Source organism: Hypanus sabinus, chromosome 16 (genome assembly GCF_030144855.1).
Source record: "Hypanus sabinus isolate sHypSab1 chromosome 16, sHypSab1.hap1, whole genome shotgun sequence".
In the NCBI taxonomy this organism is placed as follows: Eukaryota; Metazoa; Chordata; class Chondrichthyes; order Myliobatiformes; family Dasyatidae; genus Hypanus; species Hypanus sabinus.
In genome coordinates this window covers 61,904,948-61,919,358 of record NC_082721.1, presented here as the reverse complement: position 1 = coordinate 61,919,358, position 14,411 = coordinate 61,904,948, and the positions used below count along the sequence as shown (strand labels likewise).

General features: G+C 45.4%; 1 protein-coding gene across 1 annotated transcript in view; it reads right to left on the bottom strand.

Moving 5' to 3' along the window:
- xab2 (XPA binding protein 2) overlaps positions 1 to 11,617 on the bottom strand; it is an 86,586-nt gene extending 74,969 nt beyond the window's left edge. Inside the window, exons 1-3 of the mRNA XM_059991916.1 lie at positions 11,481 to 11,617; positions 9,019 to 9,167; positions 3,213 to 3,336 (exon numbers count right to left, since the gene is read on the bottom strand). Coding sequence (XP_059847899.1) covers positions 3,213 to 3,336; positions 9,019 to 9,167; positions 11,481 to 11,516 — 309 coding nt within the window. The 5' untranslated portion in view covers positions 11,517 to 11,617. The remainder of the gene's footprint in view (positions 1 to 3,212; positions 3,337 to 9,018; positions 9,168 to 11,480) is intronic.
- Positions 11,618 to 14,411: the final 2,794 nt, after the last annotated feature.

Below are 14,411 nucleotides of genomic sequence, written 5' to 3'. Positions count from 1 at the left end.
CAGAGCAAAGCTACAGAAGATTCTGTATGCAGCTGTGAATGACAAATGTTACAGAATCACATCTTGAGACAGTGAGGTGACAGCTCTTCAGTGTCAACAAGAAGCAGCAGATGGCACCTACTTCTCCATGCTGCCCATGCCACAAGAGAGGGATACCAATCTGGAGTGATCTGCTCAGAAGACACAGATGTCTTTAGCATTTTGTGACAAGATTGAGGCCACATTATTCCAGAAGTGTGGCACTGGAACCCGTACAAGGCTTGTAGACATCAGGAAGGTTGCTGCCACTGTTGGCACAGAGGTCTGTAGGGCTCTCATCGGGTTCCACGCATATACGGGATGTGACACTGTAAGTGCTTTTGCAGGCAAAGGGAAGACAAGTGCCCTAAAACTTCTGACCAGCAAAAGGGAAACTCAGGACATATTCTTAGAGTTGAGTCAGGAATGGGACTTCTCCCCAGAACTGCTGGACAAACTGGGAGGCATTTACATGTCTCCTGTATGCCCCAAAAGTATTGACCACCAATGTCAATAAGCTCAGGTATCACCTTTTCTATGCCAAAAAAGGTGAAATCGAAAGTCATCAACTCCCACCATGCAAGGACTGCTTAATAAAACATGCACAGTGACCCAACTACCAGGCTGGTGTATGGAAAAGATGTTTGGAGAAGGACCCACAAGTGCCAAGCCCTGTTGGCAGAGGATGGAAGATGGAGAGAGACGAGGAAACTGAACAGTTGGTGGTGCACTGGATGGAAGGCCAGCCATTCCAAGATGTATGTGTGTTGCAAATGGCTTCAGGTGTACTGACATGTGTAGACTGTGAGAATCAGGCATCCACCTCAGAGAGTGTGGAAAGTTCAGATGTGGATGATGTGGAAGACTTGGATAATTATTATGATTATTAATAGGCTATGAAAGTATGGAAACCAAAGTATGGAAAGCAGACTTTAAATATATTCATTTTACAACCAAATGGGGCCTAGGTTATGGCTGTGTGGAACCCCACATTTGAATTATGGTACTGTAATTCTATATGCTATGACAAAAGCTTACGATTGTTTTGATTTGATACAATAATATGGAAAATATCATGACATTGATAAAACTCCAGAAATCTCTCCAAATGAGGATTTTTTACCTTTTGGGGGGTGGGGTAACAATTCTGCTGAACTGATGTTAATATCGAATATATACAAAAAGTGATTACTTATTTGAATTCCTGAATAAATTTTCTACAAATCCATGTGATTATATGTGTTCTAGGGTTTTATTGACTTTTCCAAAATAAACAAATACTTCTCTAAAAATGAAATGATTCACTCTACTGAAATTGGGCACTGCACTGCGAGTGCCACCCATGACATAGTTTTCAATATAGAATTTTATAACAACATTTGATGAAAAGTGCTTGAACTCAGCTATCATTGTGACAAATTTCAATGTTGAGGGATCACTGATGACAAAATACCACTAGGTTGAATATATATGTTGTACTTTATATTGGCCACTTTTCAGGAATGCTTATTTTAGGGTAGTGTTATAAAATGCATAAAGCTACCACTGGTGCAATGCTATCACATATTCTCTAACTCCAGAGATGTATACCTTGCCAAAAATCACTATGAGCATTATTCCCCTCAGATGGTACCGACCAACCCTACTGGCTCACGGACTACCTAGGCTCCTGATGGCAGCAGCAAGAAGAGAGCATGACCAGGGTGGTGGGTGTCCCTGATGATGGATGCTGCTTTCCTGCAACAACACTCCATGTAGATGTACTCAGTGGTGTGGAGGGCTTTGCCCATGATAGACTGAGCAATATCCACTTCTTTTTGTAGGATTTTCCATTCAAGGACAATGGTTTTCCCACACTAGGCTGTGATGCAGCCAGTCAATATACTCTTCATCAAACAGCTATAGAAGTTTGTCAAAGTGTTAGATGTCATGCCGAATCTTTGCAATCTTCTGAGGAAGTAGTCACTACTGTGCTTTCTGTGCAATGGTACTTGCGCGCTGGGCCCTGGACAGATCCTCTGAGATGATAACTGAGGAATTTAAAGCTGCTGACCCCCTCTATCTCTGATCCCACAATGAGGACTAACTCATGGACCTCTGGTTTCCCCCTCCTAAAGTTATGATCTTCTTGGTATTGCTAACATTGACTGAGAGATTTTTGTTGTTGTGGAACCACTCAGCCAGATTTTCAATCTCCCTCATATATGCTGATTTATCACTATCTTCAATTTGGCCAATGACAGTGTCAACAAACTTGAATATAGTATTGGAGCCGTGCTTAGCCTCACAGTCATAAGTATTAAGCGAGTAGAGCAGGGGGCTAAGCACATGGCTTATGGTGCATCTGTGTCGATAGAGATTGTGGAGATGTTGCTACCAATCCAAACTGACCAGGTCTACAACTGAGGAAACCGAGGATCTGGTTGCTCAAGAAGGTATGGAGGCCAAGGTCTTGTAGGTCATTAGTTCTGAGGGGATGATAGTACACTGGACACCAAGCTGTAGTCAACGAAGAGCATTCTGATGTACGTATCTTCACTTCCAGATGTTCCAGGGTTGAGTGAAGAGCCAATGAAACAACATCTGCTGTTGACCTGTTGTGACTGCAAATTGGTGTGCACCCAAATCACTTCTCCAGGAGGAGTTAATATGTTTCTTCACCAACCTCTCAAAGCACATAATCACAGTGGATAGAAGTGCTACTGGATGATCGTTATTGAGGCAGGTTACTACATTATTCTTAGGCACCAGTATAATTGAAGTCCCTCTAACCTCAGTTGAAGATAACAGTAAACACTCCAGCTGGTTGATCAATACAGGTCTTTATAAAAGCCTCCTAAATTTAACCAAACTGTCTGCTTCCAGGCACCTATCACATTCTGTAAAAAAAAAAGTGCGACCAAACAGGCAGCTAGACCATGGTGGCACCAACTAGGATGAGCCGTTTTCTAGTTACCAGCATCAGGAGAGTGAAACCCCATACCTAACAGTTCAGGAATTATACCTATACCGAACGGTTCCCCTGTCATCAGATATCTAAATGGTCCATGAACACTACCTGGTTTTTCTTTCTCCTTCCACTATTTATTTACTTTGTAATTTATAGTCTTTGCCACAAAGCAAATAATTTTATGACTTATGTCAGTGACAATAAACCTGATTAAGATTCTGATCCTAATACAGTACACAAATACCTTGTGCATGAACACCAGGGCACGCTCATGGCAGTTGTTAACCTCCTCATACCCAGGGTCTGTGATGCATTTCCCCTTCACTTGTTTCCGTCGCTGCTTCAGGTAATTATACCACAGCTTGTAACTGGGAAAGAATGAGTAGATTAACATATTAGAATTTATTACAAAGAGCGGGTCATTGAATTCAGAAAGCGGAACACACATCCTGTATGGTGCTGAGGTTAAAATGATTGAGAGCTTCAAGTGCCCATAGTGTAAAAATCACCAAAACCTTGTCCTGATCCAACCACGCAGACGCTAAGGCCAAGAAAGCACACTAACACCTCTACTGCATGCTGGCTGTATCACATCCTGATATGGAAACACCAACGCCCAGGAACATTAGGGTCCACAGAAAGTGATGGATGCAGCCCAGCCCATCACAGGAAAAGCCTTCCCCACCATTGAGCACATTTACAAGAAGCCATGGCACAAGAAAGCAGTATTCATGATCAAGGATCCCCACCATCCAGGCCATGCTCTCTTCTCACTACTGCTGTCAGTAAAGAGGTATAAGAGCCTTAGGTCCCACACCATCAGGTTCAGGAACACTCCTGAACCAGTGTAGATAACTTCACTCACCCCAATTCTAAAATGATTCCACAAAATAGAGACTCAATTTCAAGGACTCTATAACTTACGTTCTCAAAATTATTTATCATTTTTTTTGAACCATTTGACTTTTTTGCATATTGATTGCCAGTCTTTATGTATAGTTTTCAAAAACTGTATTGTATTTCTTTATTTTCCTGTAAATACTTGCAAGAAAATGAATCTCAATGCTATGTATGGTGACATATATGCAAGCTGATAATAAGTTTACTTTGATTTTAACTTCCTCAAGGCTAAAGAAATTCATTAGAACAAGATACGTGAAAGTTCAAAGTAAAATTTATTATCAGAGTACATACATGTCACCACATACAACCCTGAGATTTGTTTTCCACGGGCATACTTAGCAAATCTACTGTAAACATCAGAAACTATTAACTAAGCAAACTGTAAATGCAGACATGATAAATAACGAGCATGAAATAACAATATAACAGAGCCCTTACATGAGTGCAGATACCCCCTTTTGTTCAAAAGCCTGATGATTGAGGGGTAGTAACTGTCCTGGAACCCGGTGGTGCGAGTCCTGAGGCACTTGTACATTCTATATGATGGCAGCCATGAGGAAAGTGCACAGCCAGATGGTGAGAACCTTTGATGATGAATGCTGCTTTTCTATGTCAACGTTTCAAGTAGACGTGCTCAATGGCTGGGAGGGTTTTACCCGTGATATACTGGGCAGAATCTACTACCTTTTGTAGGATTTTCCGCTCAAAGGCAGAGGTGTTCCCATACCAGGCCATAATGCAGCCAGTCAGCGCACTTTTCACTACACATCTATAGAAGCTTGCCAAGTCATGTCAAACCTCCACAGACTCCAGAGGAAGTGGAGGCACTGTAATGCTTTACTTCGCAACAGTATTTGCGATGGGTCCAGGACAGGTCCTCTGAGACAGTGACACCCAGGAATTTAGGCTTCAAACTTTCTCACTTCTCTTCTGCAGGTGCTTTCACTGCTTATTCAATGTCAATTGATTATTAGTTGGCCAAATAAAGTCTGTTTAAATAGGCTGATAGCTCAATGATCAAAGCAGACAAGACAGATTTAAAATGATGCAGCAAAGAGACTACAAGGAGAGTAAGAAATATCTTTATTTTTAGTTTTATAAGCACAGTAGGTGCAATTTGGAATCTACTTAACCTGGAAGAGTTATGGAGTCAATCAAGGGCATTAAAAGAACAGAAAAGGCATTAGAGGGAAAATAACTTTTAGAACTAGGGTGAATAGGGCTGAATAGGTAATAATGTGGCGACCCACTTTCTGCACAGGTGAACCGGCTCACAAATAGCCAGCGCACGGGGGGAGACTTTAGTAACGTACCTCCGACATCATTTCCACCCGGAGAGGGCGGGCGCTAGAGATTTAAATGCTAGCACCGCGAAGTTTGAATAAACTAGTTTCGAGACGACTTACCAACTGCATGTTGTTATTTCAGCGCTGTGTGTAGTACATCGCTACATTGGTGACCCCGACGGTCCAAACGGGATTTGGACCAAAGATGACCGACTCTTCATCTGTTCACGCAGTTTCGCTAAAACTGCCGACTTTCTGGACGCTGCAACCACGCGTGTGGTTTAGCCAAGCAGAAGCCCAGTTCCAGATTCGGCAGATATCCTCTGATTCCACGCTTTATTATCACGTGGTGAGTGCCCTTGACCAGGAGACGGCCACCCAGGTTGTGGATTTCATACAGTCGCCCCCGAAAGAAGGCAAATATGAAACATTCAAAGCACTGCTCATTGAGACCTTTGGCCTCTCACGGCGTGGGCGAGGTGCCCGCCTGCTTCACCTGGACGTTTTGGAAGACAGACTGCCGTCAGCATTAATGAACAAGATGCTGTCCCTGGCTGACGGACACAAGCCCTGCCTCATGTTCGAGCAAGCATTCCTGGAGCAACTGCCTGAGGACATACATCTGCTGCTGGCCGACGCAGATTTCAGCGACCCCCGGAAGGTAGCAGCCCGGGCAGACGTGCTGTGGAAAGCCAAGAGGGAGAGCGTGGTGCCCGTCGGTCAGATTACTAGACCAGGCCTGGCAGGGGGGCGCACACAACACAGAGGCAGGAGTGAGGAGGCCAGTGAACAGTGGTGTTTCTACCACCAGCGGTGGGGCACAAAAGCCCGCCGTTGTCGCCCACCCTGCAAGGGCCAGGGCCAGCTGCCGCTAATGACTATGGCGGCTGGCCACCAGGACAGCCTCTTGTACATCTGGGACAAACAGTCGGGACACCGCTTCTTGGTCGACACCGGAGCAGAGATCAGTGTCTTGCCCCCGACGGGGTACGACACCCGCAACAGGAAGTCAGGACCCACCATGAGGGCCGCAAACGGCAGCACGTTACGGACCTACGGCACCCACACAGTGGAACTGCAGTTCAGTGCCAGCCGGTTCACGTGGGACTTCACACTGGCCGCCGTGGCCCAACCACTCCTGGGGGCAGACTTCTTGCAAGCTCACAGCCTGCTGGTCGACTTGCAAGGGAAAAGACTGGTACATGCCGAGACTTTCCAGACGTTCTCCCTGGGTGAAGCCAAGTTGCCGGCCCCATACCTGGACTCCATCACGCTGTCGGACAACGAATTCACCAGAATCCTGGCGGACTTCCCATCGATTCTGGCACCGCAGTTCACGGCAGCCATGCCCAGACACGGGGTACAGCACCACATTCCGACCCAGGGACCACCCCTCCACACCCGCGCACGAAGGCTCCCCCCGGAAAAGCTCCGCCTGGCGAAGGAGGAATTCAAGCGGATGGAGGAATTGGGGATCATACGGCGGTCCGACAGCCCATGGGCCTCCCCCCTGCACATGGTGCCCAAAGCAACAGGGTGCTGGAGACCATGCAGTGACTACCGCAGGCTGAACGAGGCTACAACACCAGACTGCTACCCTGTGCTGCACATTCAGGACTTTGCAGCAAACCTGCACGGCGCACGGATCTTCTCCAAGGTAGACCTTGTCCAGGGATACCATCAAATCCCGATGCACCCGGACGACATACCCAAAACGGCACTCATCCACCCCTTTCGGCCTTTTTGAGTTCCTCCGCATGCTGTTCGGCCACACAGGCATTTCAGCGGTTAATGGACACGATGGGACGCGACCTGGACTTCGCTTTCATCTATTTGGACGACATCCTCATAGCCAGCAGTTGTCGTTAGGAGCATCTGTGCGATGTGGCTACCGGCCAACCTTGTCCCATCGTCCCGGCAGCCTGGAGGCGGCGAGTTTTCGACTTCATACACGGTTTGGCGCACCCATCTATCGGACAACCGTCCGGCTGGTCTCCAGCAAGTTCGCGTGGCACGGACTTCGCAAGCAGGTCAGTGAGTGGGCCAGAATGTGCGCGCAGTGCCAAACAGCCAAGGTGCAGTGGCACACTAAAGCCCCGCCGCAGCAGTTCAAACCCACCCACCGGAGGTTCGATCACATTCATGTGGATGTCGTGGGCCCCCTACCAGTGTCCCGAGGAGCGCGGTACCTCCTAATGATGGTAGACTGGTTCACGAGGTGGCCAGAAGCAGTCCCGCTCACCGACACATCTGCCGATTCCTGCGCCCAAGCACTGATCGCAACCTGGGTAACACACTTCGGGGTACCAGCCCACATTACCTCCGACAGAGGCGCCCAGTTCACCTCCAGCCTGTGGTCAGCTGTGGCCAGCCTGTTGGGAACGCAGCTGCACCACACAACTGCCTACCACCCACAGTCGAACGGACTAATGGAGCACTTCCACCATCACTTGAAGTCGGCTCTCATGGCCCGCCTGAGAGGACCTAACTGGGTGGACGAGCTTCCCTGGGTCCTGCTTGGAATTCGTCCAGCGCCCAAAGAGGATCTGCACGCCTTGTCAGCCGAGTTGATGTACAGCGCACCCCTGTCCATCCTGGGAGAGTTCATACCAGCCCCAAGGGGGCAAGAGGAAGAACCCCCAACAGTCCTGGACAGGCTACGCGAAAGTACCAACTTCACAGCACGGACCGACCCTGACCCATGTACCCAAAGACCTGCAAAACTGTAAGTTTGTGTTTGTACGAAGGGGTGGGCACCGGGCGCCGCTACAGCGGCCGTACGAGGGGCCGTTCAAGGTGCTTAACAACAACAACGGGTCCACATACATTCTGGACATTGGGGAGGAGAGAGGAGGTTTTCACGGTGGACCAACTCAAACCAGCCCATGTGGACTTGGCGCAGCCGATAGAGGTTCAGGCACCACGGCGCAGAGGCAGACCTCCCAAACAGAGGCTGATCCAGACTGTAGACACTGGGGGGTGTATTGCCGGTTCTGGGGGCGGGGGGGGGGTTATGTGGAGACCCACTTTCTGCACAGGCGAACCGGCTCACGAATAGCCAGCGCGCGGGGGGAGACTTTAGTAATGTACCTCCGACGTCATTTCCACCCGGAGAGGGCAGGCGCTAGGGATTTAAATGCCAGCACCGTGAAGTTTGAATAAACTAGTCTCGAGACGACTTACCGACTGCGTGTCGTTATTTCAGCGCTGTGTGTAGCACATCGCTACAATAAGGATATCATGAAATTGATGGGCCAAATGGTGTTCTACTTAACTATCTATAACTCAAACTGTTTTGGGGACCTTTTGTATTGCTTGGAAATACCACATGCACAGATCAAGGAACACTTTGTACGTGAAATGTGAAGTTTAAATGTGAATTCGGTGTGTGACGGATGCTGAAGTAAATGGTTAAATAAAATTTTTCTTTAAATAGGCAAGTAACTTCAATATAATTGCCTCCATTTTAGTCACAGAAATCTTAGAACACTACGGCACAGAAACAGACCCACGTCCCATCTAGTCAATGATGAATTATTATTCTGCCTCATCCCATCAAACTGTACCTGGATCATTGTTCTCTATACCCCTCCCATCCAGGTACCTACCCAATTAAGTGTTGAAACTGAACCCACATCCACTGATAGCTCATACCACCCTCTGAGTGAAGAAGTTCTCCCTCATGTCTCCCTCCAGTTCTAGACTCAGTGGGGAAAAAAGCCCATCTATACCCTGCATAAGCTTGCATACCTCTATTACATCTGCCCTCATTCTCCTACACTCTAAAGGTGTCCCTTTAACTCAGGTTCTCACGCCCAACAAGATCCTTGCCTGCCTGTTAGGGAAGTGGTTCCACAATACCTGCCAGGAAGTTCTTTGAGTGCTCGTTCGTAGATCATGTTCACCATATGTTTGGGAGCAGAATGTTTGTACTCTATGTAACGGATCCAGCATTTGACGGAGTAGGGGTTGCGAATGATCTCTTCTTCATAAGGTAGATCATCTTCTTCCTGTGAAGTTCAGGTGAGAAACATGACAGAAGACAAATTTCCCCCAAAACAGTCACCAATCTACACTCAGTGGCCATTTTATTAGGCATCTTCTGTACCTAATGAAGTGGCCATTGAATGTACATTCATGCTCTTCTGCTGCTGCAGCCCATCCACTTCAAGGTTCAACGAGTTGTGTTCAGATGCTTTTTTGCATGCCGTTGTTGTAGCATGTGGTTATTTGAGCTATTGTTGCCTTCCTGTCAGTTTGAACCAGTCTGACCATTCTCCTCTGACCTCTCTCATTAATAATGGATTTTTGTCCACAAAACTGCCACTCACAGGATAGCTTTCTGTTTTTCACACCATTCTCTGTAAACTCGAGAGACTGTTGTGCTTGAGAATCCCAGGAGATCGCAGCAGTTTCTGAAATACTCAAAACCACCCCATCTGGCACCAACAACCTTTTCATGCTCAAAGTCACTTAGATCACATTTCTTCCTCATTCTGATGTTTGTTCTGAACAACAACTGAACCTCTTGACCACGTCTACATGCTTTTATGCAATGAGTTCATGCCACATGATTGGCTGATTTGATATTTGCATTAATGAGGTGCACAGGTATACCTAATAAAGTGGCCACTGAGTATACCTGGAACCAGTTATTTCCAGGGTATAAAATTGTTGTGCTTCAGAATATAATGGACATCTGATCTAGTCAATACCGCCCTACAACAGCAGCAAAAAAGAACCATAAACCCAAGAAACAAAATTGCTTCTGGGAGGCTCCTCTTTTAAAACCTTCTGAATACTTCAGCATGGTATTTTAAATGCCTCAGAGTTTAGAGAGAGAGCAGAAAATTTACAAACTAATCACAAAAGCAACCTAGGCTCCCATCCCAACCACAGAACCAGTCTGGATTCCGATCCCAGCTACGCATTCTGTTTGCACGCTGGACCCTCTGCTCATATAAAACTCTATTTGTCTCATGTACATCAACACATATAATGAGATGCTTAACTTTGCATCAACAACCAACACCGTCCCAGGATGTTCTGGGGCAGCCTGCACGTTTCACAGTACTTCCCACAACTTTCCACCTGTACAACACACACTAAATGCTGGAGGAACTCAGCAGGTCAGGCAGCATCTATGGAAATGAACAGTCGACATCTCCATTTGAGACCCTTCATCAGTCCTACTGTATTTCTTTGGGATGTATGTGGAAGGAAACTGAAGCATCTACAGGAAACCCATGTGGTCACAGTGAGAATATATAAACTCCTTAATGTCAGACTATCTGTTACTGGATTATCTGAAGTTTTAGTATACTTGCTTTGGAGTGATTACAGCAAAGACTGACCAGGCCAGTAAATAAGTGGATAATGTAATATTGTGCTTGAGGTAGCAGATTGGCCACTACCTTGTATAATGACACTGCAGACCTAATTGTTCAGCCATTTCTTCATCCTATTACTTATATTCTGTACACACCATCCTCAACTGCAACTTTGTCAGGCTGGTATATCTATGGCATGATCTCCCTCACTCACTGAACGTGGAGACGCCAGAAGGGAACTCACTACTATGCTGCTAGGGAGCTCACCTGACAGCAGCAAAGATCCTCTAGCTTTGCTGGTTGGGGAAGTGCCTCACCCCAATCCCAGTGCAGGGTTAACAACACAAACCTATCCAGCATAACCTGCTGACACACCCACTATACAACACAGGACCACCTTTCATCCCATCACCTCTGTTAACCATGATAGCAAGTTAATAATCTGTGTATTTCTGCTCTGTCTATCCGTCTCTGTGTGTGTACACACAATTAGTGAAAATGGGACATTGGCTCTAGTCCAAAAGACACAAGTAACTGCAGATGTTCCAACATTGAGCGACAAAACAAAAACTAGCTGCCGCAGGAGCTCAGCAAGTCAGGCAAAGGGACTCATAACGTTTTTGAGAGGAGGAGGAATTTCTTCAGAGAGGATGGTGAATCGGAGAAATTAAGATCCCTAAGGGCTGTGGAGTATATTTAATATTCATTGTGTATTTAAGGAAGACATTGATTAGTAAAGGGGTTAAGGTTTCAGGGAGGTGGGGTTAAAAAAAAGCAATAAATGAATGGAATGAAAATGAAGTGAAGCAGACTCGCTGGGCTGAATGGCCCATATCGGCTTCTATACCTTACGTTTAATCTCAGCACAGGCAGGCCCCAAGCAGTAGCCGGCTGAGTGTTAACCTGAGCCCGAGGCTTCAGTTGGGCCTAACGTTAAAAAAAAAAGTGCCGGAGCCTCTTAATGAGGCCGCTGGCTCACTGCAGTCTACTTACAAACACTACGTCAGGTTTTTGCGACAAGTCAGGCATCTCCCTCGCCGATACCTCCCTACCAAAGCCACCTTCGCCGTCACCCTGCTGCCCCGGCTAATAACCAGCTCCCACGCTATTGGTGGGTACGCAAACTCTTTCTGCTGAACGTCACGTAATTCCACCTTCTCGACCCAGTGATTGGATAATACACATGATTAACGTCTATGTAAACCAATTATTTGCATCCTTTCTCGGTGACTTTATTGGAGAGTACAATCGTGACGCAACATCAATACTCTCACTTGGTGAATTCATTCCGTCTACCTTTGAATGGATGAGGATGGCGGTATTGTTTGTTATTTTATTTTTTATTGTTGAAAGGAACATTAATACTAGATAAAAACTTTTGTTCCGTTTGACCTGACTGAGTGGTGGAAGTAGGTACTCTGAAAGTTAACTTCGGAATTAATGTAATTCAGTTCATTATTTAATGGAATTCACTGTAAAATAAGGTCGTGATTGGATCAGATGGAAAATGTGCAAATAGGATTCAACAGATCAGATTTTATACCCGACGTGCAGTATGTATGCCTATGAGTATAAACTTGAACCATGGAAACAGGCCATTTGGCCCAACTGATCCATGCAAATCAAGGTGTATATCCAAATTGATCCTGTTTGCACATATCTGGCCCATATTCCTCTAAACCCTTCCTATCCATGTACTTGTCCAGGTGTCCTTTTACATGTTGTTATCTGAGCACCTGGCTCAGATACTTCTGGTGAGAGCTCATTCCATATACACTCTGTGGCCACTTTATTAGGTACACTTGTTCACCTGCTCCTTAATGCAAATACCTAATCAACCAATCAAGTGGCAGCAACTCAATGTATAAAAGCATGCAGACATACTCAAGAGGTTCAGTTGTCCAGACCAAGCATCAGTATGGGGAAAAAATGTGATCTAAATAACTTTGACTTTATCTCAGAAATGGTTGATCTCCAGGGATTTTCATACACAACCATCTCAAGAGTTTACAGAGAATGGTGAGAAGACAAAAAGCAACCAGTGAGTGGCAGTTCTGTGGATGAAAACACCTTGTTAATGAGAGAGGTCAGAGGAGAATGGCCAGACTGGTTCAAACCATACCAACAGTAACCCATATGGAGGGACTACTTCTCAGGACCAAAAGAAGCTGCAGAAGATTTAAATCTAGTCAGCTCCATCTTAGGTACTAGCCTACAAAGTACCCAGGGCATCTCAAAGCCAGGACCTCCAGCACCCAGGGCATGCCCTTTTCTCACAGCTACCATCAGATAGGAGGTACAGAAGCCTGAAGGCACACACTCAGCGATTCAGCAACAGCTTCTTTTCCCCAGCCATCTGATTCCTAAATGGACATTGACACTACCTCACTTTTTTAAAAATAAACAGTATTTCTGTTATTGCACTTTTTAAAAACCCTATTCAATATATGTAATTGATTTACTTGATTATTTATTACTATTTTTAAAAATTTATTATTTTTTTCTCTCTGCTAGATTATGTATTGCATTGAACTGCTGCTGCTAAGTTATCAAATTTCATGTCACATGCCGGTGATAATAAACCTAATTTTGATTCAAATAACTGCATATCACAATAGAGGTGTGTGCAGAAGAGCATCTCTGAACACACAGCACTTTGAACCTTTAAGCGTATGGGCCACAGCAACAGAAGACCACAAGCATACACTCAGTTGCCACAGAGTTACCTTATAAAGTGTCCACTGAGTGTATGTATACCACTCTGTGAGGAAAAAATTGTTCCATAATTTCCTGTTATATCTTTCTCTTGTCACCTTAAACCTAACCCTAGACCATAGAACAGTACACCACAGTACAGGCCCTTTGGCCTACTTTGTGCCAACCTTTTAACCTACTCTAAGAACAATCTAACACTGCCTTCCCACATGGCCCTCCATTTTACTATCTTCCATGTGCGTATATAAGTGTCACTAAACTCTCTCCAATGTATCTGCCTCTACCACAACCCCTGATAGTGTGTTCCACACACCCTTCACTGTGTAAAAAAGCTAATTCTGACAATCTACAAGCCTGCCTTTAGTAGATGTGCATTCTTCCTACTTACACAACTCATGATTTTATAAGATCTCCTCTCAGTCTCCTTTGCTTCAAGGAATAAAATCTTTAGCTTGTGCAACCTCTCCTATGCCCCAGTCCCTTGAGTCCAGGCAACATTCCTTCATGTGGTTGATAGGCATCTTCACTTGAGTAACTGAAGGGGAGGGCTGGGAGAATGAATCTAAGACCATTAATAATTGCCGTGTTTAGATATCTTTATTCATATGTATGCCACTTTGAAAGAATCTAGGTGAACAATTGAATAAATTTCTGTGATGTGCCAGAGAAAGCCGACAGTCTGGATGCATCACAGAAACTGTGGACACAACTCAGCACACAATGGAAACTGGCCTCCCCTCTGTGGATTTTGTCTACACCGCTGCTTCAGTCCACCCCAGACATTCTCTCTTCTCCTCTCTCCCATCTATCGCTGAGCAGCAGTGAACCATCTGATTGGCCTATCAGAGCTCTCTTTGGGAACTAGTTGACTTGATCAGCATTTCTGATCTGGGTATTGTTCACGATTGCACTTAATAAAAAAAAAAATCTGGCAATTGATACAAAAGCCTGAGAGCAGATGCAACCAGGCTCAGGACAGTGTCTATCCCACTGTTACAAGACTACGTAACGGTTCCCAGGCACTATGAAATGAACTCTTCACCCCACAACCTACCTCATTATGATCCTGCACATTAAATCTCTGTAGTTTTTAATCTTATTCTGCAGTGTTATTGTTTTACCTCATTCTATTACAATGCACAGTGTAATGGTTTGATCTGTATAAACAGTGTGTAAGACAAGCTTTTCACTGCATCTTGGTACATATGA